The following is a 26,472-nucleotide window of genomic DNA, read 5'->3' as shown; positions in this document are numbered from 1 at the left end:
TGTGGAGGTGTTCTCATCATATACTCGTGTACTGTATGGCCAGTAGTAATGTACATAAGACGGTAGTGGTTTAATGATACCATACTTATTAATACAGTCAGGGAATTGTACCCCTCAGTTACATGTACCATAGATATAATTCCTACGATTCAGGTTGTATTATTATCTCCTGTGTAATATGAGAATGGACATACGTTATTGATTTGCCTACGCACATTCCTTTGCCTTATAAGCGCATCCAAAGTAAAGTAAAGTATATTATGTACTATTATTGCTGCTAATAAATACTTAAATCCAGTTTTGTGTGGAACCGAGTCATTGTGGGAAGTGTTCATCATTAGATACCTGTGTACTGTATGGCCAGTAGGAATGTACATAAGACGGTAGTGGTTTAATGATACCATACTTATCAATACAGTCAGGGAATTGTACCCCTCAGTTACACTTATAGCATACAGTTTGTTGCATTAATGGGATTATAAAGCAACATAAAGAAACATTTTGACTTTTTATTGCTCTTTTTACCTGTTATAACAAAGGAAAACCTCAAACTCTTATGAAGAGGAGAAAAAATACTGGCTATTTTAAAATAAAACACAGAAGAGGAGACAAAACACTGGTGTCTGTAGACCGACTTTGAAATAAAACCCTGAACTATTCAGGTATATTTGAGTCCTTCCCTTATTTGTGGAACATTTATAAAATAAAAAGTAGTCCACTTTGAAAAAAGACTACCATGTGTAGACCTACTTTGAAATAAAACACAGAAAAGGAGAAAAACACTGGCACCTGTAGACCTACTTTGAAATAAAACCCTGAACTATGCAGCTCTATTAGAGTCCTTCCCTTATTTCGCACCACATATCAGGCATACAGGTAAGCCTTTTGTTGACTAAATATCTTGATGAAATATTTTTTCATTTCAGTCTCACAGTATGACATCGATCTCCAAAATAAGAAACAAATTTAATAAAATTAAAAAATTAAAAAGAATTTGGGCCAGGGAGCCGCAGCTTATTAGGCATAATTCACTAGAAAATTGACCAAACGACTTAAGATTACGATGTCATATCCCCGCATTTATGTGGAGAGGACACTGGCGTTGATCAAACCAGATGCCATCTACTATGCGGACGAGATTGAGGACATCATGCTACAATCCGTCTTCACTATCCTGCAGAGGCGTAAGCTGCAGCTAAGCCCAGAACAGTGCGGCGACTTCTACGCAGAGCTGTATGGGAAAGCCTTCTACCCCAGCCTCATCGCCTTCATGATCTCAGGCCCCGTCATGGCCCTGACCCTGGCCCGGGAGAATGCCATTGTTTACTGGAACGCCCTCATAGGACCCGTCAACAGCGAAAAGGCCAAGGAGACTCACCCTGAATGCCCGAGAGTAAAGTATGGCACCACTGACCTGTGGAATGCACTGCATGGCAGCAAGTCCTTCCCTGCCGCTGAGAGAGAGATCAGATACATGTTCCCAAATTCCGTGATTGAGCCGATTCCAATGGGAGAGGCTGCCAAAGCATACCTGGGAAACTATGTCAACCCCCCAGTGAGCAAAACACGTATTTTCAACCAAGCATCTTTGCATAGCTCTCGTATAACCGAGCCAAATCGTGTTTTTTTGTAGACGTATTTTAAACTATGCACTAAGTATATTATTTCAATGCATTCACATCTGAAAATATTAACAATATGCACAGAGGCATCCTGCAAACGCACCTACAAATATATGAGCACGATATTTTCGAAGATTTTATGTGACGTCTATCCATCGCTCGCATTTAGCCCAGGATAATCTTGTCTAAGCTTAGACGTATTTTAAACTATGCACTAAGTATATTATTTCAATGCCTTCACATCTGAAAATATTAACAATATGTACAGAGACAATCACAGTGGTGCCCAGTGACCCAGATGTCCTGAGGGGCGTGAGTTTAGAGAGGCGAGTGTAACGGGGAAGCCGGTGAGTCTGCTGTGCAGATGGTTTGCCATTTGATCAGCAGGTGGCGCTGATAGTGCTGGGAAACTTGACTGATCACAATCCTGCATGATTTAATAACATGTCTGAACGTTCTTCTGACTGTGTGTGTGTGTGTGTGTGTGTGTGTGTGTGTGTGTGTGTGTGTGTGTGTGTGTGTGTGTGTGTGTGTGTGTGTGTATCCATAGCTCTCATTTAGCCCAGGAGAATCTTGTCTAAGCTTAGACGTCTACCAAACTTTCACTTTTCACCCCATTTTAGACATTGTTTAAACGTCTATGTCATGACGTTGAAACAACGTCTAAGCTTAGACGTTCAAAACGCGTCTAAGCTTAGACGTTCAAAACACGTCTACGCTTAGACGTCTACCAAACTTTCACTTTTCACCCCACTTTAGACTGATTTTAGACGTCTATGTCATGACGTTGAAACAACGTCTAAGCTTAGACGTTCAAAACACGTCTAAGCTTAGACGTTCAAAACATGTCTAGAATAGACGTCTACCAAACTTTCACTTTTCACCCCACTTTAGACTGATTTTAGACGTCTATGTCAGGGCTATTCAACTAAATTGTTCAGGGGGCCACATTGTCAGAAACCCAAGGGGCCAGGGGCCGGACTGCCACGGCGCCTCCCCGTGCTATGAATATATGTACACTTGACACAACACGCAACCACATTTTCACAACTTTTATTTAACTACATTGCAAAAGTAGTATACTTTTCAAAAAAAGTGCTTCATTTATGTGCCACATCTGCAACATCTCCTGCAGAAAGTGCTTCATTTATGACTGTGCAACAACTGCAACATCTCCTCTTCAACATTTCAATATAAAAATAAAATAAAAAACAAACAAGTGCATGATGTGCATCTGAACATTCTAACATCAACACTTGAACAAAAAAACACATTTATAGTGCAGCTGAGCTTATGAAAAAGTGCTTCATGTCTGTGCAACAACAGCAAATCACAGCATCTTATTAGCACTTATTGTCCACTCTTAACGCTCAAACATCAGGGGGGTGGGGGGCAGACAGGCCTAGCCTACATACACACATCTAATGAGAGCGATTGCACTTCTTTGACTGGGCAATGGCAGAGAAATGGTTCATAGGAAGTGAGGGCTACCCGCAAACAGTGATGTAAATGCTCATTTGTCAAGGAGGCACGTTGCTTGTTTTAATGGCATTCATGTGAGAGAAACTGGATTCACAGGTGTATGTTGAGCCAAACATTGTTAGCACAGATATTGCCAGCGTTTTTATTTTGGGGAATGTCTTGACATGAATACACTTTATCCAAAATGTTGTGGTGGATTCATTCTCAAGTGCCTGCTTCAGAGCAGATGATGCTTGCATGTCAATTATTTCAAGTTGCAGGAGACCTTCATCAATGTGAAGTGATGCAAGGAACTCTTGTCCTTTTGTGGAAATAGCAGCTACATTGGCAAATGGGTTGCTCACAAAATGCATCAATTCTCTGGACATGTCAAATTCATCAAATCGACTTGCAAAGTTTTCCCTCAATTTATCAATGAAATCTGTCATTAATTGAGTGACTTTTGGCTCAATTGTGCGTGTTAACGTTGACATGAAAAGAAAAAAGTAAAAGAAAAAAATATAAAAAAAAAAAAGATTTTTTTAATTTATTTTTATTATCATGTAATCTTTGGCGGGCCGGTCAGAATCATCCCGCGGGCCGGATCTGGCCTGCGGGCCGCCAGTTGAATAGCCCTGGTCTATGGCATGACGTTGAAACAACGTCTAAGCTTAGACGTTTAAAACACGTCTAGAATAGACGTCTACCAAACTTTCACTTTTCACCCCATTCTAGACTGATTTTAGACGTCTATGTCATGACGTTGAAACAATGTCTAAGCTTAGACGTTCAAAACACGTCTAAGCTTAGACGTTCAAAACACGTCTAGAATAGACGTCTACCAAACTTTCACTTTTCACCCCATTCTAGACCGAATTTAGCCTAGCCTTGATTGAAATTTTTTATTAACAGATTGCAGAATGGGTACAGTACAGTACAGCTCAATACACACAATTGTTAACCCTTTCACTGCCACACTATCAAACGGTTAACCCTTTCACTGCGACAATACACAGTATGTTAACCCTTTCACTGCATATATGTAGTATCCTCAAGAATAATAATCTTGTGTAATTTTTGCAATTGTACATATCTAATTTAAATTATTAGAAGCATTATGGTAAACTTTATATTACCAGCTATACGTTAATATAATTAACCAAGTTCACATTGTGAGATGGAGAGTTCAGTGTTCTGATGGCCTGGGGGAAGAAGCTGAGCCGGAGTGTCTCTGTTCTCGTAGTGTGTGTACGGCGTTTGCCTGACCGCAGCAGCTTGAACAGGCTGTTGTTGGGGTGGTGGGGGGTGTTTAATTATTTCTGCAGGCTCTGGATGTGCGCCTCCCGTTATATAAGACCTGCAGGGGTGGTAGTGCAATACCCGTAGTACGCTCTGCTGAGCGCACCATTCTCTGGAGTGCCTTCCTGTCCTGTGCCGTGCTGTTTCCAAACCAGGCAGTGATGTTTCCAGTCAGAATGCTCTCTACAGCCCCGGAATAGAAGGAGTGGAGTATCTTCCCCGATACTCTGAACTTCCTTAACTGTCTCAGGTGATAGAGGCGCTGTTTAGCCTTTTTCACCACAGAATATATGTGTGTTGACCATGTCAGGTCCTCTGTGATGTGGACTCCCAGGTACTTGAAACTGCTCACCCTGTCCACGATAGCCCCGTTTATCCACAGAGGCGTGTGTGTGTCCTGCTGTTCTCCTATTCTATTCTATTCAAAGACACATGACCCCCCACCAGTGTGCGAACCATACCAGGATCTTTGGGGGAGCGGGGGGGGGGGGGGGGGGTAGGGGGGTGCAAAAAAAATTCTCAGAGCGTTTCCCTGAGTCTCGCAACTGCCGCGGCTCTGCCACTTCCTCAATGTTGATTAGCCGGTCGAAAAGAGTTACCTTGATGAGCGCGCCCCTCTCCAAAAGTTGAACTAGTTTCAACTTTATGCCCCAAACGCTGCCGCCGAGGCGCGGCGCTGGGAAAAGGAGCGCCTGTCGCATAGAAATGAGAGAGAGAGAGAGAGAGCGAGAGAGAGAGAGAGAGAGAGAGAGAGAGAGAGAGAGAGAGAGAGAGAGAGAGGAGAGAGAGAGAGAGAGAGACGCCCGCGGAGAGAGAGATGCCCGCGAGAGAGAGAGAGAAAGAGAGAGAGAGAGAGAGAGAGAGAGAGAGAGAGAGAGAGAGAGAGAGAGAGAGAGACTCCAGCTCACTGCACTGCCGCGGAGAGAGAGAGAGAGAGAGAGAGAGAGAGAGAGAGAGAGAGAGAGAGAGAGACTCCAGCTCACTGCCGCGGAGAGAATTACATTTGTTTTTCTTGCAGTTTTATTAAAAGTCACTCCTCATCTCCAGTAGTAAAAAAAATTCAACATTATCGCCACCCACCTGTCCTGATGGTCTGCCCAATTCTCAAAATCTGCATGTCACAGAAGTAGTCCCCGCAGCAGGTTGATTCGCCTTCTTTGTAAAATCAAAATTGGTTAGAAGGCTTACTTCTTTGATATTCCGTTTAACTTTCGACATTATCCTGGATGCGTCTATTTGTGCCTGCAGAGTGCAGACTGCAGTGCAGCGCCGCCACGCTCCGAATGGTAAACGCAAGAATAGCATGCGTATTACGAGTAGGGTATATCTGCAGTGCCGCCCGCAACCCCATAGATTTATGCTATTGTCTATTACGGTGAATTTGTGCGCAAATCATTAATACATCAAAATAGCCTAATTTTATTATTATACACGATGATGACGATACAGAAAATTACAGAAAAATTTGAAATGCATGGCAAAAATAGCATTTATTGTCAGTATTTTAGAGACCCCCCAAAAATTCACAAATCATGTTTTCAGGGGAGCTGATGTCTGATCTAAGGGAGCCATGGCTCACCGAGCTCCCCCATGATTCGCACCCTGCCCCCCACAGGAACAAACAACCCCATATTCATACAGACAGGCACTGTTTGAAGACCAGTGAGCAAAGCACTGAGCTTCTTTGTTGTGTTCTATTTTTAAAACTTTTTCTACTATAATTTTTGTGCCTACATTTTGCTAGTAGGAACCAGATGTATATTGCCACACAATACTGTCTGGATTTGCAGACACCTATTAATGCATCCCCCATTCATTCACACACAACAAGGGACTAAACACGTTTTGCAATTATGCTACATCAATGTGGAACGCCCTACCCACAGCTGTAAAGGAATGTGAATCACTACCCACTTTTAAAACCACTCTCAAGGAGCACCTACGGGAGACTGCAATTCGAAACTGGCCCCTGTGAATATCCTAACCCAACCCCCTCCAATGTACAGTAAATGTCCTAACCCAGTAATACACAAGACCCTCTTCTTGGACCTAGTAAGGTTTCGTCGATAATCCAATGTACAGTTACCCCCCCCCCCCCCCACCTACCCACCCCCCGCCCCACCCAACCACCTCCAATGTACAGTCCGCCTCCCCCACCCCACCTACCCACCCCCCCCACCCCACCTCCTATACAATGTACAGTCTCTTCGTCAAATGTATATACTCTTCTTTTTTTTCTTTTTTTTTAACTCTTTTTGTATCACAAACAGTACTGTATTTGTAAATCTGGTATGTCATAAATCCAATCTCCCCCAATCCCATTCAATCTAGTTAGCTGCAGCTCAAATGTATCCCCTTGCCCCACTTTGCCTTTTATGTCTCTGTCTGTGTTTTGTGTATTTGTATTTTGTGTGTTTGTTTTTTTGCTGCCATTTTGGCCAGTGGTCTTGCTCGAAAAAGAGATCTTTGATCTCAAGTGACTACCTGGTAAAATAAAGGTAAAATAAAAAAATGTATGTCATATTATGTTATGATGAATTGAAAATGGGGGACCCTGATGTAAACAAGATGAAAGTCTTTCTCTGGTCTGCATCCCCTTAACAATTGTGTGTATTGAGTTGTACTGTGTACCCATTCTGCAATCTGTTAATAAACTTTTTAATCAATCAATCAATCAATCAATCAATGAGTGGTGCTGAGAGGGAGGGGGCAACGCGGAAGTCTCGCGTAATCGCACGAGAGTCGCCCGTTTTAACACGGGTTGGAAACCCCGTTCCACCCTGGTCCCTTCGCTGTTCACTGTCCTCAAGCAAGGTAATGTCTGTCTCTGTTATTTTAATAAAATGTGGCCAAGTCGGGGCGGTCAGGTGGCGTAACGGAGATTGCGTTCGTCACCAAACCCCGGAGCGGCTGGATTCGCCTGTTCGAATCCAGCTCACAGCTCCGGGGTTGTCACCAGCTTGGCTGGCCGTTCACACTAATACAATTGGCAGTATTAGAGGGTGGGAGAAGCTGGCGGGGTGGGTCCGGGTCGTTGTAAACAACGACTCCTACAGTTCGGTCGGGGGCGCCTGCTAAGCGCGGATAGGACCTGAGTGGGATAGTGTTATCCTTCCACACGCTACGCCCTCGCAGTGAGAATCCACGCTGCCAGGTGAAAAGAAGCGGTTGATTGGCTGGACGTGTGTCGGAGGAAGCACGTGGTAGCCTCCACTCTCCCAGACCGACTGTGGGGGGTAAGTGCGCAGCGACCAGGAAGGGGATTGGGAATTGGCATAACGACTAACATTGGGATGGGAAAAAGTCGGAGGAAAATGGAGGGGGAAAAAGATCAATAAAAAAAAAAAAAAAAAAATGTGGCCAAGTCCATTACTATTCCCTCTCGAAACGTAACCGGGTTGACTACTATATATCTAATGGCATGTGTACTTGGTTCATACGAGTGTACGTGCTTGTATTTCTATAAAAAATTGTTAGATCTTACATGTTGCACGCGCACTACGATCATTTCAGTGATGGCTGCCCCCATGCTACCGCGTTGAGACCTGCTAGCTAGCTGCTCTTATGTAGAATAGTGTACAATTAGGAATACTGTCACTATTTTATTAAAATCTGCGCATTGTTGTGGCCATCATAGGCTGTATTATTTAGCCTCAGATTGTTTATGTTCATGGTATTAACCGCGCTAGTCTCAAAGCTAGGCTATCATGTTAGCATATGCTAACGTAAGCCCCAGTCTGACACTAGCTGTGTAACATTACTGTCGCATATCTCGCCGGTAGGAATAACCATAGATATATATGGGAATAACGACCAAGTGGCTACGCAACCTAATAGGAGATCTTGCAAGTGTACCCTCACAGTTATCTTATTTAGCCCATGTTTAGCTAACAACGTTAGTCCCTGGCTTTATGAATGGGGAATATGTGTCGCTCACACCATGTCATTGATTGATTGAAAACGTTATTAACAGATTGCAGAATGGGTACAATACAGTACAGCTCAATACACACAATTGTTAAGGGGATGCAGACCAGAGAAAGACTTGCGTCTTGTTTACATCAGGGTCCCCCATTTTCAATTAATCATATTTCATATCTAAGTCATATAATATCTCATTGCTAAATATATGCAATATATAATCTAATAATCCAATCATTTAAATCTAATATATAATATAAAAATGCTAAATGCATGGGTATTTTATTTTGTCTTTAATGTTAGCTTGCAAACTCAAATACTGTCTTGGTAAGCCTCATAATGAATTGTTTGGGGAAAAAAAGAAAAACATTGTGATGTGTATCGCCGAAAGGTCAGAAAATATCGTGATATCATATTTAGGCCATATCGCCCAGCCCTACTTCTAACGTTCAGGTTCAGCCATGCATTAGTCAAGTCAAGTCAAGTCAAGAGTTTTAATTGTCACGGCATACAGGTATACAATGAAATGCGGCTGGTCTTGCCCGCGACGATGTGCAATACAGTGGTACAACATATAATAGAATCCAATAAAATACAGTGGTACAACATATAATAGAATCCAATAAAAACAACAGTGCAATAAACAGGTAACATGGTGTGCCATCTCGGTATCTGTACATAGTATTTACAGAGCATATAGGACATGCTAGGTAGCTTTAGTAGTGCAATACACTGTTCCTGTTGTTTTACTAGTTTAAAGTGGCCTTTCCTCTGGCCATAAGTGTGCGTGTGTGCGGCATGTGTTAAAGTGTGTGAGTACCCCAATATTAGGACGTGAAATACTGTACTTAAATTGACACCGGGGATCAATAAAGTATCAACCTATCTATATCTAATAATGAGACAATATGCAAATAAGATAACACTAATAATTGTCTGTTCCCCGTATATGAAATGAAAGTGGCTTGCAACTTTAGTGCTGGTAAAATCACTGTTTATTTCTCGTTTTGCATAGTATTACATTCCACTTCTATAAACAAAGTCCTACCGTAAGAGCCTCATACGGGTCAATTAAACCTTTTTGATTAGACTTTCCTTCGAGCTAAGTTGGACTGAACATTTCACTGTCAAAAGCGCAAATGTAAATAAGGTTCTGTCGCAACACTGTTTTCAAAATAAAGGTCACATATACAAATACCTCTCAATTCTTATAAAAAAAAAGTCCCGGATATACATAAACATTAATTGGCATAGATCTCTATAAACGGCCCAACACATTGATCACTTTAGGCACACACTGAAACCAGTAACATCACAAATATGAAGCAGGTAATTACCTATACAAATAATAAACCTTTCATGGGGTTATTTACAATAATAATAATTAATTTTATTTCTTTTTTTGTATTTTCTTTTTTTATAATTTTTTAAACAAACATATAAACACACATGACAACACACAATAAGATATACAAGCATTATTAACAGTGCACATCCAATGAAATCACCATTTAGTTAAATGTCTTATACAGGATATACCCCTAATACCTGCTATCTAATACCCTACACACATATGCTCTAGCTCGTACCCCCCCCCCCGGACCCCCCATTGGATAATCCATCCATTATCCCTCGCTCCTAACCAGACACTACCATTATATGCTAGCTTTTATTCTCTCCACCACTTCTAACCACAATGTCATTTTGGATTCATTGAGACCCAAAATTCTTGCTGTAGATATTTCTTGATAAATCACATCGAGATATGTAATAATCCAGACCTTTCGGCAAATTTTTTCCAGTTGGAACCATCGTGATGCTATCAGCTTTTTAGCCACTGTGATACCCGATAAAACCAATCTCTTTAGCTGTGGATGTACTGCACACTCAAAAACATCATTCAGCAGTAATACAGAGGGGTGTAGGTATATTCAGAGTTAAGAGATTTGATAATAGCTGGGTCTCCTCTTTCCAGAATTACTTAACTGGTGGGCAGTCCCAGTACATGTGCATAAATGTCCCCTCGTCCCCATTTGTACATAAGGAGCATTTGGAGTCTTGTTTAAGACCCATTTTGTTCAGTCTTATAGGAGTCAAGTTTGTCCTGTGAATATAGTTAAGATTGATTTGTTGATGGTCTGGGTTCCTTGATGTAAATCGAACATTTGCCCAGGCTTCTTGCCAGTCAAAATCACTTTCCAGGTCTGGTATATCCCTCCTCCAGACAGAGTCTAGGTGGAGGGTTTCATATACGAGGACGTTAGTAATTGATGATAAAAATCTGAAACAAAACCTCTCAATGTCTCTCTTTCATAGAAGAATTTGTGGTATCTGTGGTGTTCAATTGGTGTCTTTAATGGAACACCGTGAGACTTCAAACATAACAATAACTGTGCGTAAAAATAATGTGTGGAGTGGTGAGATTGAATTTTTTGCGTATTTCTTCATAAATACAAAAACCCTGTTTGTTAAAAACATCACCTAATGAGTGTATGCCTTGCTTTTCCCATATAGGGAATCTTATAGGTCGTTTTCCAATCAAGAGTGCATTATTGTTGAATAAGGGAGTATGATTATGCCATTTATGTGGGTTAGGATATTTTGGACTTTGGAGTAATTATGGGGCCAAATTTCCGTTTGCATTGCTTAATTGATAATTTAGTGTATGCTATGTCCTTCAGTCTATGTGGAGCTACTATATTTTCTTCTAAATTTCTCCAGGATACTAATGCTTGGGGATCAAACCATGTTGTCAATGGTCTTAAAGTGTACGTCTTAAAATAGTGAAAGAAATCTGGAAATGCCATACCACCATCTTCTTTGTTTCTCTGTGCGGTGGATCTTTTTATACGTGGTGGTTTGTTATTCCAGATAAATTTGTATGTGGAGGAGTGTAATTTTTTCCAGTAACCCTCTGGAGGGGGTAACGGTAGCATTGAGCTGAAGAAGTTGATTCTAGGTAGTACGTCCATCTTAACTATTGATATCCGTGCCTGTACTGAGTTTTTAAGTTTTGACCACCTGTCAAGGTCGTCTTTGATTTTGTTTTGGATTTTTATGTAATTGTGCTTCACCGTTTGTTTTATGGTGGGGAATATTTCCACTCCCAAACATCTAAAGTGTTTTACCATAGGTATCTCTTCTGGGAGGGTTATATATTTTTTTGCAGGGGTGTTAAGTGGAAGGAAAGCCGACTTCGGCCAATTTATCTTAAATCCCGATAAATCTCCAAAGTCCTCAATCAACTTGAGCAGATGAGGCAATGTGGTGTTGGGGTTTTGCATGAACAGTATTACGTCGTCCGCATATAAACTAATTTTATGCTGTGTGCCCTTGATTACGATTGGTTCTATGGATTGGGATTGTCTTATATATTGTGCTAAAGGCTCTAGTGATAGATCGAATAGTCCGGGACTAAGAGGGCAACCCTGTCTAGATGAGCGTGATACCGGAAATATTCCGGAGGTAATTATACCTGTTGTAATCATGGCCGATGGGTCTTTGTATAATACTTTAATCATATCAATGAAACCTTTACCTTACCCCATCCTTTCTAATACTGCCCATAGATACGACCATTCCAACCTGTCAAAAGCTTTCATTGCATCCAGGGACAGCATCGCCTTAGGTGTGGTGTCGTCCTTGTCAGCATCTAATACGTGCAGTAATCGTCTTATGTTATCAGTGATCAAGCGGCCTCTTATGAAGCCAGTTTGGTCCGGATGAACTAAAGACGTCATATGCTTTTGTAATCTGATGGCTAATACCTTAGAGTACAGTTTGATATCGGTTCCGAGGAGGCTCAAGGGTCTATAACTACCGCACTCGGTGGGGTCTTTGTCTTTTTTAAGGACGACTGTTATGAGTGCAATATTGTCGTTCTTATGGAAGTTCCCCTTCTTGACTGAGTAAGTTTAAGTTTATTTGGATCCCCATTAGCCACAGCAGTGCTGGGGCTATTCTTCCTGGGGTCCATAACACATAAAATACAGTTACAGACGTATACACTCACAACATTTACATATCATACAGACAATTAAAACAACAATAAAAACCCTTATACACTCATAACATTTACATGACATACAGACCATTAAAACAACAATAAAAACCCTTATACACTCACAACATTTACATGTCATACAGACAATTAAAACAACAATAAAAACCCTAATCAAATTCATAATACAAGATAAAAATATATACGCCTTATGAATTCATAATACAATACAATAATACCTGTTCATATCAGCCAATTATACAATATTTTAATAATATATCCCTATCAGACACATGCCTTTTCATCCATATATACCTATCTCTTTATCATATAAGAAGTATAAAATCATATTTAGTAATAAGGGTCCAATTATGTCCCAACAAGAGAGGTACATTTCTGGTGGGATACCGTCTCTTCCAGGAGCCTTACCACTTTGCATTTCGGATATTATTATATATATTAAATTAATTTTATTTCTAAAGCACTTTTCATTGTGAAACAAATGTATGCAGAGTTTCTTGTCCTCCTGATTAATGCAATGGTGTGTGTGTGTTGTGATGATCTCATTCAAGGAGCACTACACAAGCGTGCGCACACACACACACAGTTTGTTGTTTTTGTTCTATTAGTGATTTACACACTTTCTCAGTTGGTTCATTATAAAAGATACAAACCTGAAAACAAACGCACTTAAATGTTAAATAAAGGGACCACAGTAATGAGGCAGGAGGAACATATTTTTTTTAATAATGGTACAATTGTTATTTAAAAATGTGCCCCTAAAAAATATTTTTTGTGTGCCCCTAGTGAAAAAGCTTAGCGTACAGCCCTGTGCTTACCACTTGTATCTATTGCTATGTCCGCCCATCACAATCACGTGAGCTGTCTTAACGCCTGTCCCGTCTCCCTGTCTCCCTGTCCAGGAGTGTTGGACGTCCCGTGATGAAGACCGGGAGGATGCAACCCTCTCCTCTCTGCGCCTCTCCGGCTGTCTCGAAGTGCTGAAGACCGGGAGGATGTGACCCTCCATGCACCTCTCGCTGTCTCCGGCTGTCTCGGAGTGCTGAAGACCGGGAGGATGCGACCCTCCATGCACCTCTCGCTGTTTCCGGCTGTCTCGGAGTGCTGAAGACCGGGAGGATGCGACCCTCCATGCACCTCTCGCTGTCTCGGAGTGCTGAAGACCGGGAGGATGCGACCCTCCATGCACCTCTCGCTGTCTCCGGCTGTCTCGGAGTGATGAAGACCGGGAGGATGCGACCCTCTTACCTCAAATAGATCCGCTATAAGCTCCATCTTTAATCTTTCAAAATGTTCAGTTGCTATGTATGTGTGTGTTGGGCCAACCTTTAGTATTTTAAAATAAAAAAAATTATAAAAACGGCTAACTTTTGACTATTCCATGTTATTGATGTGTTAATGTTTAAACAATGCATTTTCAATGCTCATGCTTTAATGTAATGCGTTGATTAAATGTCTAGGCTAAATTCAGCCTAAAGTCGGGTGAAAAGTGAAAGTTTGGTAGACGTCTATGTCATGACGTTGAAACAACGGCTAAGCTTAGACGTTCAAAACACATCTAAGCTTAGCCGTTCAAAAAACGTCTAAGCTTAGACGTCTACCAAACTTTCACTTTTCACCCCACTTTGGACTGAATTTAGCCTAGACGTTTAAACAACGTCTAAAGTGGGGTGAAAAGTGAAAGTTTGGTAGACGTCTATGTCATGACGTTGAAACAACGTCTAAGCTTAGGCGTTCAAAACACGTCTAAGCTTAGACGTTCGAAACACGTCTAGAATAGACGTCTACCAAACTTTCACTTTTCACCCCACTTTAGACTGATTTTAGACGTCTATGTCATGACGTTGAAACAACGTTAGACGTTCAAAACACGTCTAAGCTTAGACGTTCAAAACACGTCTAGAATAGACGTCTACCAAACTTTCACTTTTCACCCCACTTTAGACTGATTTTAGACGTCTATGTCATGACGTTGAAACAACGTCTAAGCTTAGACGTTCAAAACACGTCTAAGCTTAGACGTTCAAAACACGTCCTACCAAACTTTCACTTTTCACCCCATTCTAGACTGATTTTAGACGTCTATGTTATGACGTTGAAACAACGTCTAAGCTTAGACGTTCAAAAAAAAACTAAGATTAGATGTTCAAAACACGTCTAGAATAGACATCTACCAAACTTTCACTTTTCACCCCATTCTAGACTGATTTTAGACGTCTATGTTATGACGTTGAAACAACGTCTAAGCTTAGACGTTCAAAACACGTCTAAGCTTAGACGTTCAAAACACGTCTAGAATAGACGCCTACCAAACTCACTTTTCACCCCATTCTAGACTGAATTTAGCCTAGACATCTATGGGCCATTTAGACGTCTTTTAAACGTCTATTCAACGTAAAATTGCCCAGAGGGCCATAGACGTCTAGGCTAAATTCTAGACGTGTTTTGAACGTCTAAGCTTAGACGTGTTTTGAACGTCTAAGCTTAGACGTTGTTTCAACGTCATGACATAGACGTCTAAAATCAGTCTAAAGTGGGGTGAAAAGTGAAAGTTTGGTAGACGTCTATTCTAGACGTGTTTTGAACGTCTAAGCTTAGACGTGTTTTGAACGTCTAAGCTTAGACGTTGTTTCAACGTCATGACATAGACGTCTAAAATCAGTCTAGAATGGGGTGAAAAGTGAAAGTTTGGTAGACATCTATTCTAGACGTGTTTTGAACGTCTAAGCTTAGACGTGTTTTGAACGTCTAAGCTTAGACGTTGTTTCAACGTCATGACATAGACGTCTAAAATCAGTCTAAAGTGGGGTGAAAAGTGAAAGTTTGGTAGACGTCTATTCTAGACGTGTTTTGAACGTCTAAGCTTAGACGTTGTTTCAACGTCATGACATAGACGTCTAAAATCTGTCTAAAGTGGGGTGAAAAGTGAAAGTTTGGTAGACGTCTATTCTAGACGTGTTTCGAAGGTCTAAGCTTAGACGTGTTTTGAACGTCTAAGCTTAGACGTTGTTTCAACGTCATGACATAGACGTCTACCAAACTTTCACTTTTCACCCCACTTTAGACGTCGTTTAAACGTCTAGGCTAAATTCAGTTCAAAGTGGGGTGAAAAGTGAAAGTTTGGTAGACGTCTAAGCTTAGACGTGTTTTGAACGGCTAAGCTTAGACGAGTTTTGAACGTCTAAGCTTAGACGTTGTTTCAACGTCATGAGATAGACGTCTACCAAACTTTCACTTTTCACCCCACTTTAGACTGAATTTAGCCTAGACGTTTAATCAACGCATTACATTAAAGCATGAGCGTTGAAAATGCATTGTTTAAACATTAACACATCAATAACATGGAATAGTCAAAAGTTAGCCGTTTTTATAATTTTTTTTATTTTAAAATACTAAAGGCCGGCCCAACACACACATACATAGCAACTGAACATTTTGAAAGATTAAAGATAGAGCTGATAGCGGATCTATTTGAGGTAAGAGGGTCGCATCCTCCCGGTCTTCGGCACTTCGAGACAGCCAAAAAGGCGCAGAGAGGGTCGCATCCTCCCGGTCTTCATCACGGGACGTCCAACACTCCTGGACAGCCACTCACAGGGAGACAGGGAGACGGGACAGGCGTTAAGACAGCTCACGTGATTGTGATGGGCGGACATAGCAATAGATACAAGTGGTAAGCATTAGGGGTGTAACGGTACGCATATCCGTACTCAGGGGTGTAAAGTACTTGAGTAATTGTACTTCATTACAATACTTAAGTACTGTTTTGGGGGATTTGTACTTTACTCAAGTATTATTAGGTTTGTATACTTTGTACTTTTACTCCATTACATTTCAGAGAAAAAAAACATACTTTTTACTCCTTACATTTAAAATGCAGACCTACAAAGTACAAAGTACAAATTTCGCAGGTCCAACCATTTTAATTAGTATATTTGAATTGTTTATCTGGCCAAACTAACGTTAACGTTATTAATCCTGCGACGGCAGGTAAACAGCCAATCAAATCCCCATCAATGGAAAATGAACCCGCCCATACCCATGCTGATTGGTCCTTGTGCAAGACTAGAAAGCGGGGATCTTTGATTAAACACCTGCTATCAGAAGAATAGACAGTCAGAGTGACAAGACATAGAAGATGGCCACAATGAGTGATGAAGAGGACGAAACGGTCGGCGACGGCGTGGATGGACAAGACGAGCATCCATGGCCCTATCTACATAAAAAATACATAGTTCTAGGACTCCAACCTTATAGTGTTGTTGAGTTGCCATCATTCAAAAACCTGATAAATGGTTTGCGACCAAGCACTAACGTCATTACGAGGCCCACTCTCCGCTCGAAGATCAGCAAAGCTGCTCAAACCATGAACGAGAAAGTCACTGCTGCTATGAGTGAAGTTGAATGGATCGCGACAACAACAGATTGCTGGACAGCCCGACGAAGAAGTTTCATTGTGGTAACCGCTCACTGGATCGACACTGAAAGCTTTGAAAGTCGTTCTGCTGCAGAAGACTGAAGGGCTACTGTAACTGAGGGGTTACAAAACCCTGACTGTATTAAAGATTGTTTAGATTAAACCACTACTAAATATTATTACTTGCCAGACAGTACAGTTAGTTAAATATGGCAGACACTCAATAGACGGCACGGGGACAAAGAGATAATGTTTACAGTATTTTAATAGCAATATCAATATACAACTGAAAATTAGTACGTTGCTCTTTTATGGCGAATGATAGTAGAATGTCAGAGTATCAAAGTCAGTGGGAATGAATAATTCCTAGGTTAATAATACTCGACCGGAACGCTGCATGGAGTGAGGTGGCGATACAGGGCAAGCGAGGGGTATAGCTGGAGACTGGTGATTTCCCCCACGGAGTGGTAAGCTCCAGAGGAATTGAAGAATAGTCGGATACTCCTGCTGGTCACTGAAGAAAAAGGGGTCTCGTACGGATCCAGTCTTTGTAATCCAAGTGCTCGATAGCAGGGTAATAGCTCTTAATCCAAAGCCCGACGGCAGTGATGATAGCTAGCTAGCTTCATCCTCGAAGCTAGCCTGATGCAGGTCTTCAGGTGTAGTTAAATCCAAACGCCAATGGTATTAACTATGCTCTTCTCCACGGTACTTCGCTTACACAATTCACTATAATACACCAACAATGGTTCTACAATATCAGGGTCGTATCTAAGGAGCTACTAGCTATCCGTAACGATACACCGCGGGTAGGTTTCCACTGCTCACATGTCCAATCGTTCTGCTGTTAGGTTACTTCACACTTCACCTCGTGTTCTGATACTAGTTACGTTAAGTTCACACACACTTGCTTGCTAGGTTAGGTTCGCACTTCGCTGATCGTGGATTATAGGAGAGGACAGCAGGAGACACACACACCACTGATGATTAACGGGGCTACCGTGGACAGGGTGAGCAGCTTCAAGTACCTGGGGGTCCACATCTCAGAGGATCTGACATGGTCAACACACATAGACACAGTAGTAAAGAAAGCGAAGCAGCGCCTCTACCACCTGAGACAGTTAAGGAAGTTCAGAGTATCGGGGAAGATACTCCAGTCCTTCTACTCAGGAGCTGTAGAGAGCATCTTGACCGGAAACATCACTGCCTGGTATGGAAACAGCACGGCACAGGACAAGAAGGCCCTACAGAGAGTGGTGCGCTCAGCCGAGCGTACCATGGGTATTGCGCTACCTACCCTGCAGGTTCTATACAACAAGAGGTGCAAATCCAGAGCCTGCAGAATAATGAAAGACCCCCACCACCCCAATAACAGCCTGTTCCAGCTGCTGAGGTCAGGCAGACGCCTGCGAACCCCAGCTACTAGGACGGAGAGGCTTAGGCTCAGCTTCTTCCCCCAGGCCATCAGAGCCTTGAACAATGAACATTGAGAGCCACAGAAACTGAACTATCCACACACAAGCACACACAAGCACACACACGACACGCACGCTGAGCACGCTCACACACTAGCAGCCACTTTAACACTCATGCCGCACACACGCACACTTATGGCCAAAGGAAAGGCCACTTAAAATTTAAATTAGTATAACAACAGGAACAGTGTATTGCACTACTAAAGCTACCTAGCATGTCCTATATGCTCTGTAAATACTATGTACAGATACCGAGATGTCACACCATGTTACCTGCTTATTGCACTGTTGTTTTTATTGGATTCTATTATATGTTGTACCACTGTATTTTTATTGGATTCTATTATATGTTGTATCACTGTATTGCACATCGTCGCGGGCAAGACCAGCCGCATTTCATTGTATACCTGTATGCCGTGACAATTAAAACTCTTGACTTGACTTGACTTCACTTCACTAAGGTTCACGCGCTTCTCGTTACTGCTGCACACTACGGCTGCTGCGCCTTCCACAATATATACTATTCTAGAGCGCAACCGAATCACTTGTCCGGAATCAATGTGCTGGCCAAGGGCATGTCTCAACTTGCCCGGACACGTCTTTGAACTTGTCTGGGGGGGGCGACTGCTGGCGCCGCCAGTGTCAAGGGCGGTGTCCAATGAGGAAAGCGAATAATGCTATGATTCAAACAGAAGCTTAAAGGTATATAGCTTATATATAAATAATATACAAGTTATATAAAATAATAAACGTAGATTCTCAGTGTTAATCTGGCCCTTCAGAACAGCTACCATACTTTCAATGTTTTGGCCAGTGCCTTAAACGACATTCACTTGGAGTACAAAATCTGCATTATGCTGTGGTTAATATTGTGATATTATTCAGGGTATACTCCAGTATTCTGTCTTTAATATTGTGATATTATTCAGGGTATACTCCAGTATTCTGTGGTTAATATTGTGATATTATTCAGGGTACTCCAGTATTCTGTCTTTAATATTGTGATTGTGCTGCCCTCACTATATGTTCCAATTATATAAAATTGACAGCCAGATAAATACCTCTTGACACCACGACTCTGAAGACACTTGAATCCTTGTCCACAGGTTTATTGATGTTGCAAGGAAGGGTAAAACTGAAACATACAAAAATGTACATAATCAATAATATGTTTGCTTTATGAAACATACAAACTGTACATAATCAATATTATGCTTGCTTTAAACAATTTCCCTGTATCTTCAATATGAACTAAATCCCATATTTTACTATGTCTTACAAGTTACATGTTATTTATCAAATACGTATTCTAACCTAAATGTAACATATTGCATCCTTTTTAATATGTACAGTAGCCTATCAATTGTACATGCATTTATATCTAGTATTTATTCTGGAATGGACTAATGACAGTGTGCTCATCATCAGTAATACTACTCAACAGACTTAATACACAAAACGTTTTCATATTTTCCTAAATAATGATCTGCAATCGTTCATAGCACTGTGAAGAACAAACACATACCCAATATGATACCACAGGGCATAAGATGAAGGTAGATTACACTAGATTAGCTCAGAATAATAATAATGTATTTCTCCATGAGATTCATTCACTTCCTGATTCTCCATGAGATTCATTCACTTCCTGTTTACCGATCACTGAAATGACCTCACTTCCTGTTAAATCCTGTGATTTAAAGGGGACATGACATAAATGCAGAAACACAATTATATTACTTAGAAAATTATAAACAAGACTTCTACTTGAACTTAAAGTAGACTAGTTAACTTAGTTGTAACAAAACAGTGATATTATTCAGAGTATACTCCAGTATTCTGCCTTTAATATTGTGATATATTCAGGATAATCCAGTGTGCTGTGGTTAATATTGCGATATTATTCAGGGTACTCCAGTATTCTGCCTTTAATATTGTGATATTATTCAGGGTATCCATTATTCCATCTTTAATATTGTGATATTATTCAGGGTACTCCAGTATTCTGTCTTTAATATTGTGACGCATGCACACTGCGGCCTTCAGACACATTTTCAGGGGTAGTGATTTCCCTTATTCCATATTTTTGTTAGGTCACCTTATTTCACATTATAGTCAAACGCTCAGGTTTCAGCATTGAATAAACAAGTCACAATGTACCTTAATAATATAACGTCTTTTATACCCCAGCGGCAGACTGCGCTGCTAGTATTTGATAACATCCATTCTTCCCTCGCGGCCAATGCATATCACAATGTGCGTGCACATAACATATTTTATATTCTTACTGACATTGTTAAACATTCAACTCATTTCACAATTATTGTTACTCATTTCACCTAACGTTATACTTCCTAAACGATAGTGTTTTTGGCACTTTTCACAGTGTACTGACCTGAAAGCATAGGATATGATCCAAGTTTCAAGTTTCTTTAATAGTTGTCATACAGAAGTACAGAATACTTTCATACAAAATGCTTCTTACTGTTACGCTCCAGAGACTGTGCTAGACAAGATAGTATCAAATAACATAGTATAGCATGTAATTTAGAAGAAGAAAATGAGGTCACAGTGTTCGGTATAGACATATGTATATGTCAGAGGAATGAAGACACGTTTTGCTCAGTTTAACTCCAAGACTCCTGGTGTGAGAGGGCGGAAACCGTCACCTATAGGGGACCGACCTGGCGCATCACCTGAACTACATGGTTCCGCTCTTAACTTCCTGTCTAATCAATTCTCCATCTCACAGTCAATGTGAACTTGGTTAATTATATTAACGTATAGCTGGTAATATAAAGTTGACCATAATGCTTCTAATAATTTAAATTAGATATGTACAATTGCAAAAATTACACAAGATTATGCACATATTCTTGAGGATACTACATATATGCAGTGAAAGGGTTAACATACTATATATTGTCGCAGTGAAAGGGTTAACCGTTTGGTAGTGTGGCAGTGAAAGGGTTAACAATTGTGTGTATTGAGCTGTACTGTACTGTACCCATTCTGCAATCTGTTAATAAAAAATTTCAATCAAGGCTAGGCTAAATTCGGTCTAGAATGGGGTGAAAAGTGAAAGTTTGGTAGACATCTATTCTAGACGTATTTTGAACGTCTAAGCTTAGACGTGTTTTGAACGCGTTGTTTCAACGTCATGACATAGACGTCTAAAATCAGTCTAGAATGGGGTGAAAAGTGAAAGTTTGGTAGACGTCTAAGCTTAGACGTGTTTTGAACGTCTGAGCTTAGACGTTTAAACAATGTCTAAAATGGGGTGAAAAGTGAAAGTTTGGTAGACGTCTAAGCTTAGACAAGATTCTCCTGGGCTAAATGAGAGCTATGGATAGACACACACACACACACACACAGTCAGAAGAACGGTCAGACATGTTATTTAATCATGCAGGATTGTGATCAGTCAGGTTTCCCAGCACTATCAGCGCCACCTGCTGATCAAATGGCAAACCATCTGCACAGCAGACTCACAGGCTTCTCCGTTACACTCACCTCTCTAAACTCACGCCCCTCAGGACATCTGGGTCACTGGGCACCACTGTGATTGTCTCTGTGCATATTGTTCATATTTTCAGATGTGAATGCATTGAAATAATATACTTAGTGCATAGTTTAAAATACGTCTAAGCTTAGACAAGATTATCCTGGGCTAAATGCGAGCGATGGATAGACGTCACGTAAAATCTTCGAAAATATTGTGCTCATATATTTGTAGGTGCGTTTGCAGGATGTCTCTGTGCATGTTCATATTTTCAGATGTGAATGCATTGAAATAATATACTTAGTGCATAGTTTAAAATACGTCTACAAAAAAACACGATTTGGCTCGGTTATACGAGAGCTATGCAAAGACGCTTGGTTGAAAAGACGTGTTTTGCTCACTGGGAGAGACTGTCCTGCGACTGAACCATTTGACCTGGTCACCCTACTCAACCCTTGTACTTGGCTTGCTGACTGGCTGATCGAAAACAATCCAACTTGATTTACACCGTAGTCAACACTTACTGGACAAGGAATAGGGAACAGCAATCCGCGAACGGCAGGACTAGACAAAACAAAACGAACTGGGTAGACACAGGAACAGAGTGTATAGCGTCACGGGACACGGAGGCTCACGAGCTGGGCAGAATACAAACGGAGAATACACAAACTGGAGTCGGCACGAGAGTAGAGCATAACGCTCACAGGACACAGAGGCTCACACAAGCTGGGTTAACAAGACACAAGATACGAGGGTACAGGAACCGTAACAGAGAATAATGACTGCGCACAGAAAACAAGGGGAGGCGGCCTAATATACAGATAACGTTAATTATGAAAACAGGAAACAGCTGGGGAAAACAAGGCAGACTAGGATACAGACTGAGATCAAAAATACAAATACTAAGAACACTAGACAGATCATTCTAAATACAAAACACAGAACAGGAGGAACACTAGACTAAGGCAGGGGAAATAATACAGACAACATAATACAGGCAGCAACAGTATTGCGCCAGGCTGAAACTAAGACATGATAGAATGAAATAACGAAGACAATGAATGATAGTTCAAAAGCCCGACAGGTGTAGTACCGCCGATAAGCACACAATGGTGCCAGAGGATTGTCTTTGAAAAGCAGAGGATTGTCTTTGAAAAGCAACGTTCTGTCCATGAACAGAGCCTCATGACAGGCGGGGGAAAAAGGGCTATTGTTCGAGAGTTCAAAAGGCAGATCACAACATTACCCCCCTTCCAATGGACGGCTCCCAGACGGCCTACAAGATCACCCGGAAACGGGCAAGGTGGGGGCCTGGGACCCCGAAACAAAACGGGGAATGAGACCGGGACGAAGGGGGCGAGGACAGGGAGAGAACTGGGTGGGTGTATGTGTGTTAGCAACAGGGACAGGGGGCTGATGAGGGGGGCTGGAAACTAAGACAGAGGGCCGCCGAGGGGGGGCCGGAAAGGGAACGAGACCAGGACAAAGGGGACGAGGACTGGGAGATGTCTGGGTGCGTGTGTGTGTGTGTGTTATGAACGGGGACAGAGGCCCAGAGAGGGGCACCGAAAACGGGGACAGAGGCCCAGTGAGGGGGGCTGGAACAAAGGGGTAAAGGTGACAGCCCCGGAGTGGGACCCCGGACGGGGCTCTCTCCAGGTGCAGACTTGGGGACCAGACCTGGGGAGCCGGAGCAGAGAGACGAAGGCGACAACCCTGGAGTAGGACCCCAGACGGGGGTCTCCAGGTGCAGACTTCGGAACCGGACCAGGGGAGCCGGAGCAGAGAGGCGAAGGCGATAACCCCGGAGTAGGACCCCGGATGGGGGTCTCTCCAGGTGCAGACCTCGGGACCGGAGGGACCGGAGGGACCGGCGCAGAGGGACGAGGGCGACAACCCCGGAGTAGGACCCCGGATGGGAGTCTCTCCAGTAGGGATGTGCATCTCCTCACTGAGGCCGATGCGATGCGCATCTCGATACGGTGCCAACGATACGATACATTAACGATACATTTGAAGCACCGGGCGATGCGATGCGATACGATTCACCCCCTGTTGAGATACGATACGATTCGATACGATTTGATTCAACATAATGCGATTCGGGGCGATACGATGCAATTCAACACGATGCAAAATAATTATACAATTTTATGGTATGACAGAGGATTTGGTTGTATTCCTTATATGCAGCTTATATTATTATTAAAAATTAAAAAATTAAATAATCTACTGTAAGACAATTTATATAAAAACTCTTGGGTGCCTAAGAAGACTTTTGCATAGTACTGTGTTTTCTATCCACTTTAGCTAAAAACACACACACACAATGTATACACACTACTGTGAGACAATAATAATCATACACAAAGGGATAATGGCTTATAGCAGACTTAAATGATTTTATAATATTTCAGATAATGAAATTAAATGTTTATCAACTATCCAATTAGTATTTATATTGTAACGTTTGGCCACTTTAAATCATTAGAGAGAGATAGAGAGAGAGAGAGAGAGAGAGAGAGAGAGAGAGAGAGAGAGAGAGAGAGAGAGAGAGAGAGAGCCCCTGTCTGAGTCGCGTAGTTGATGATGTCACACACACTAGACTAGGATCGGATGTCAACAGAACACACAGAGCCTGGATAGCCTGGATGCCCGATGCATGAAGCGATATAAAGAAACCAATAGCCAATAAATGTGAAGTTATCTTTGAACCTGTTGTCAAGCGTCTTCAATATACCCCCCCCCCCCCCCCTCCTCACGAATGGAACTGGTGTTGCAGAGTCACGTTAGTTAGTTAGTTAGACACTGTAGTATAGCGTTAGCTGAACGGCTAACTGCCGTTAGCCAGAGGCTACAGCGTTAGCCATGTTGATCAATTCTATTCATGTCTCCTCCTCGACTTCCACTGTTTGTTGTTGTTAACAGTGACGCGGCTCTCGCCTTCTGTAGTAGCGAAGCAATAGTATCTGCTGTGTGCAGTCACAGTGCACTGCTGACAGAAGTGGATGAGAGGACATTATATGAATGCATCGGTTTTGACCGATGCAAAGACGCTACAACAAGATGCATCGCGAGTTCAACCTGAGTTCTAGCCGATGCGCACTTATTCCACCGGTGCACTCGCATCGTGAACGTTTATGCCGGCGCACCGATACAAATCGATGAATCGTCACATCACTACTCTCCAGGTGCATACCTCGGGACTGGGCGGAGGACCCCAGACGGGGGTCTCCCGGTGTAGACCTCGGTGCAGCCCGCGGCGTAGACCACGGCGCAGACCACGGCGTCGGACTGGACCAGACACAAAAGTCGATCCGGACATAGACGAGGGCGACAACCCCGGAGTAGGACCCCGAATGGGAGTCTCTCCAGGTGCATACCTCGGGACTGGGCGAAGGACCCCAGACTGGGGTCTCTCCCGGCGTAGACCTCGGTGCAGCCCGCGGCGTAGACCACGGCGCAGACCACGGCGTCGGCCTGGACCAGACGCAAAAGTCGATCCGGACATAGAGGCGGGACCAGTCGAGGAGCCGTGACCAGTCGAAGATGCAGGCCCGGGTGCTGAGGTGGGACCAGACAAGGAGCCGGGACCAGACGGAGAGCCGGAACCAGTCGAAGAGGAAGGGCCGGGCATGGAGGTCGGGCCGGACGTAGAGACGAGACCAGACAAGAACACCGGACCAGACGATGAGGAGGGGCCGGGCATGGAGGCCGGGCCAGACGTAGAGACGAGACCAGACGAGAAGACCGGACCAGACGACGAGGAAGGACCGGGCATGGAGGCCGGGCCGGATGTAGAGATGAGACCAGACAAGAAGACCGGACCAGACGACGAGGACGGGCCGGGCGTGGAGGCCAGGCCGGACGTAGAGACGAGACCAGACGAGATGACCGGACCAGACGACGAGGACGGGCTGGGCGTGGAAGCCGGGCCGGACCTAGAGATGAAACCAGACGAGACGACCGGACCAGGCGAGGAGACGGAGGCAGACGACTCCCCAGGGACAGGAGCAGGAGCATGACCCAGACCAGACGTCAGGAGCTCCCCGGGAGCCGGAAAACGAAACTGGCATGTGTGCAGCGTGTGTGTGTGCGTGTGTGTGTGTGAATGGAGTATGCGCGAGTGGTGTGTGTGGTGTGTGTAGCAGGTGACTCCCCGGGGACGGGAGCGGAGGCACAACCCGGACCAGTAGTCAGGATCTCCCCGGGAGCCGGAGGCGGAGGTGACTCCCCGGGGATGGGAGCTGAGGCACGACCCGGACCAGACGTCAGGATCCCCTCGGGAGCCGGAGGCGGAGGTGACTCCCCGGGGACGGGAGCAGAGGCACAACCCGGACCAGAAGTCAGGATCTCCCCGGGAGGCGGAGGTGACTCCCCGGGGACGGGAGCGGAGGCACGACCCGGACCAGACGTCAGGATCTCCCCGGGAGCCGGAGGCGGAGGTGACTCCCGGGGACGGGAGCGGAGGCACGACCCGGACCAGACGTCAGTATCTCCCCGGGAGCCGGAGACGGAGGTGACTCCCCGGGGACGGAAGCCGCAGCATGACCCGGACCAGACGTCAGGATCTCCCCGGGAGCCGTAGGCGGAGGTAACTCCCCGGGGACGGGAGCGGAGGCACGACCCGGACCAGAGGTCGGAATCTCCCCGGGAGCCGGAGGTGACTCCCCGGGGACGGGAGCCAAAGCATGAGCCGGACCAGTAGTCAGGATCTCCCCGGGAGCCGGAGGTAATTCCCCGGGGACGGGAGC

General features: G+C 43.3%; 1 protein-coding gene across 1 annotated transcript; it reads left to right on the top strand.

Moving 5' to 3' along the window:
- Nucleotides 1-1,063: 1,063 nt before the first annotated feature.
- On the top strand, nt 1,064-21,818 carry LOC311234587 (nucleoside diphosphate kinase homolog 5-like; the record flags this gene model as incomplete). Its single annotated transcript, XM_084321834.1, has 2 exons — nt 1,064-1,555; nt 21,813-21,818. The coding sequence occupies 2 exons, from the start codon at nt 1,064-1,066 to the stop codon at nt 21,816-21,818; spliced, it is 498 nt and encodes a 165-aa protein (XP_084177960.1).
- Nucleotides 21,819-26,472: the final 4,654 nt, after the last annotated feature.

Source organism: Notolepis coatsorum, assembly GCF_963971535.1.
Source record: "Notolepis coatsorum genome assembly, chromosome: 9".
Taxonomy (NCBI): domain Eukaryota; kingdom Metazoa; phylum Chordata; class Actinopteri; order Aulopiformes; family Paralepididae; genus Notolepis; species Notolepis coatsorum.
The sequence above is the reverse complement of the archived record's forward strand: the minus strand, read 5'-3'. Positions and strand labels throughout refer to the sequence as shown.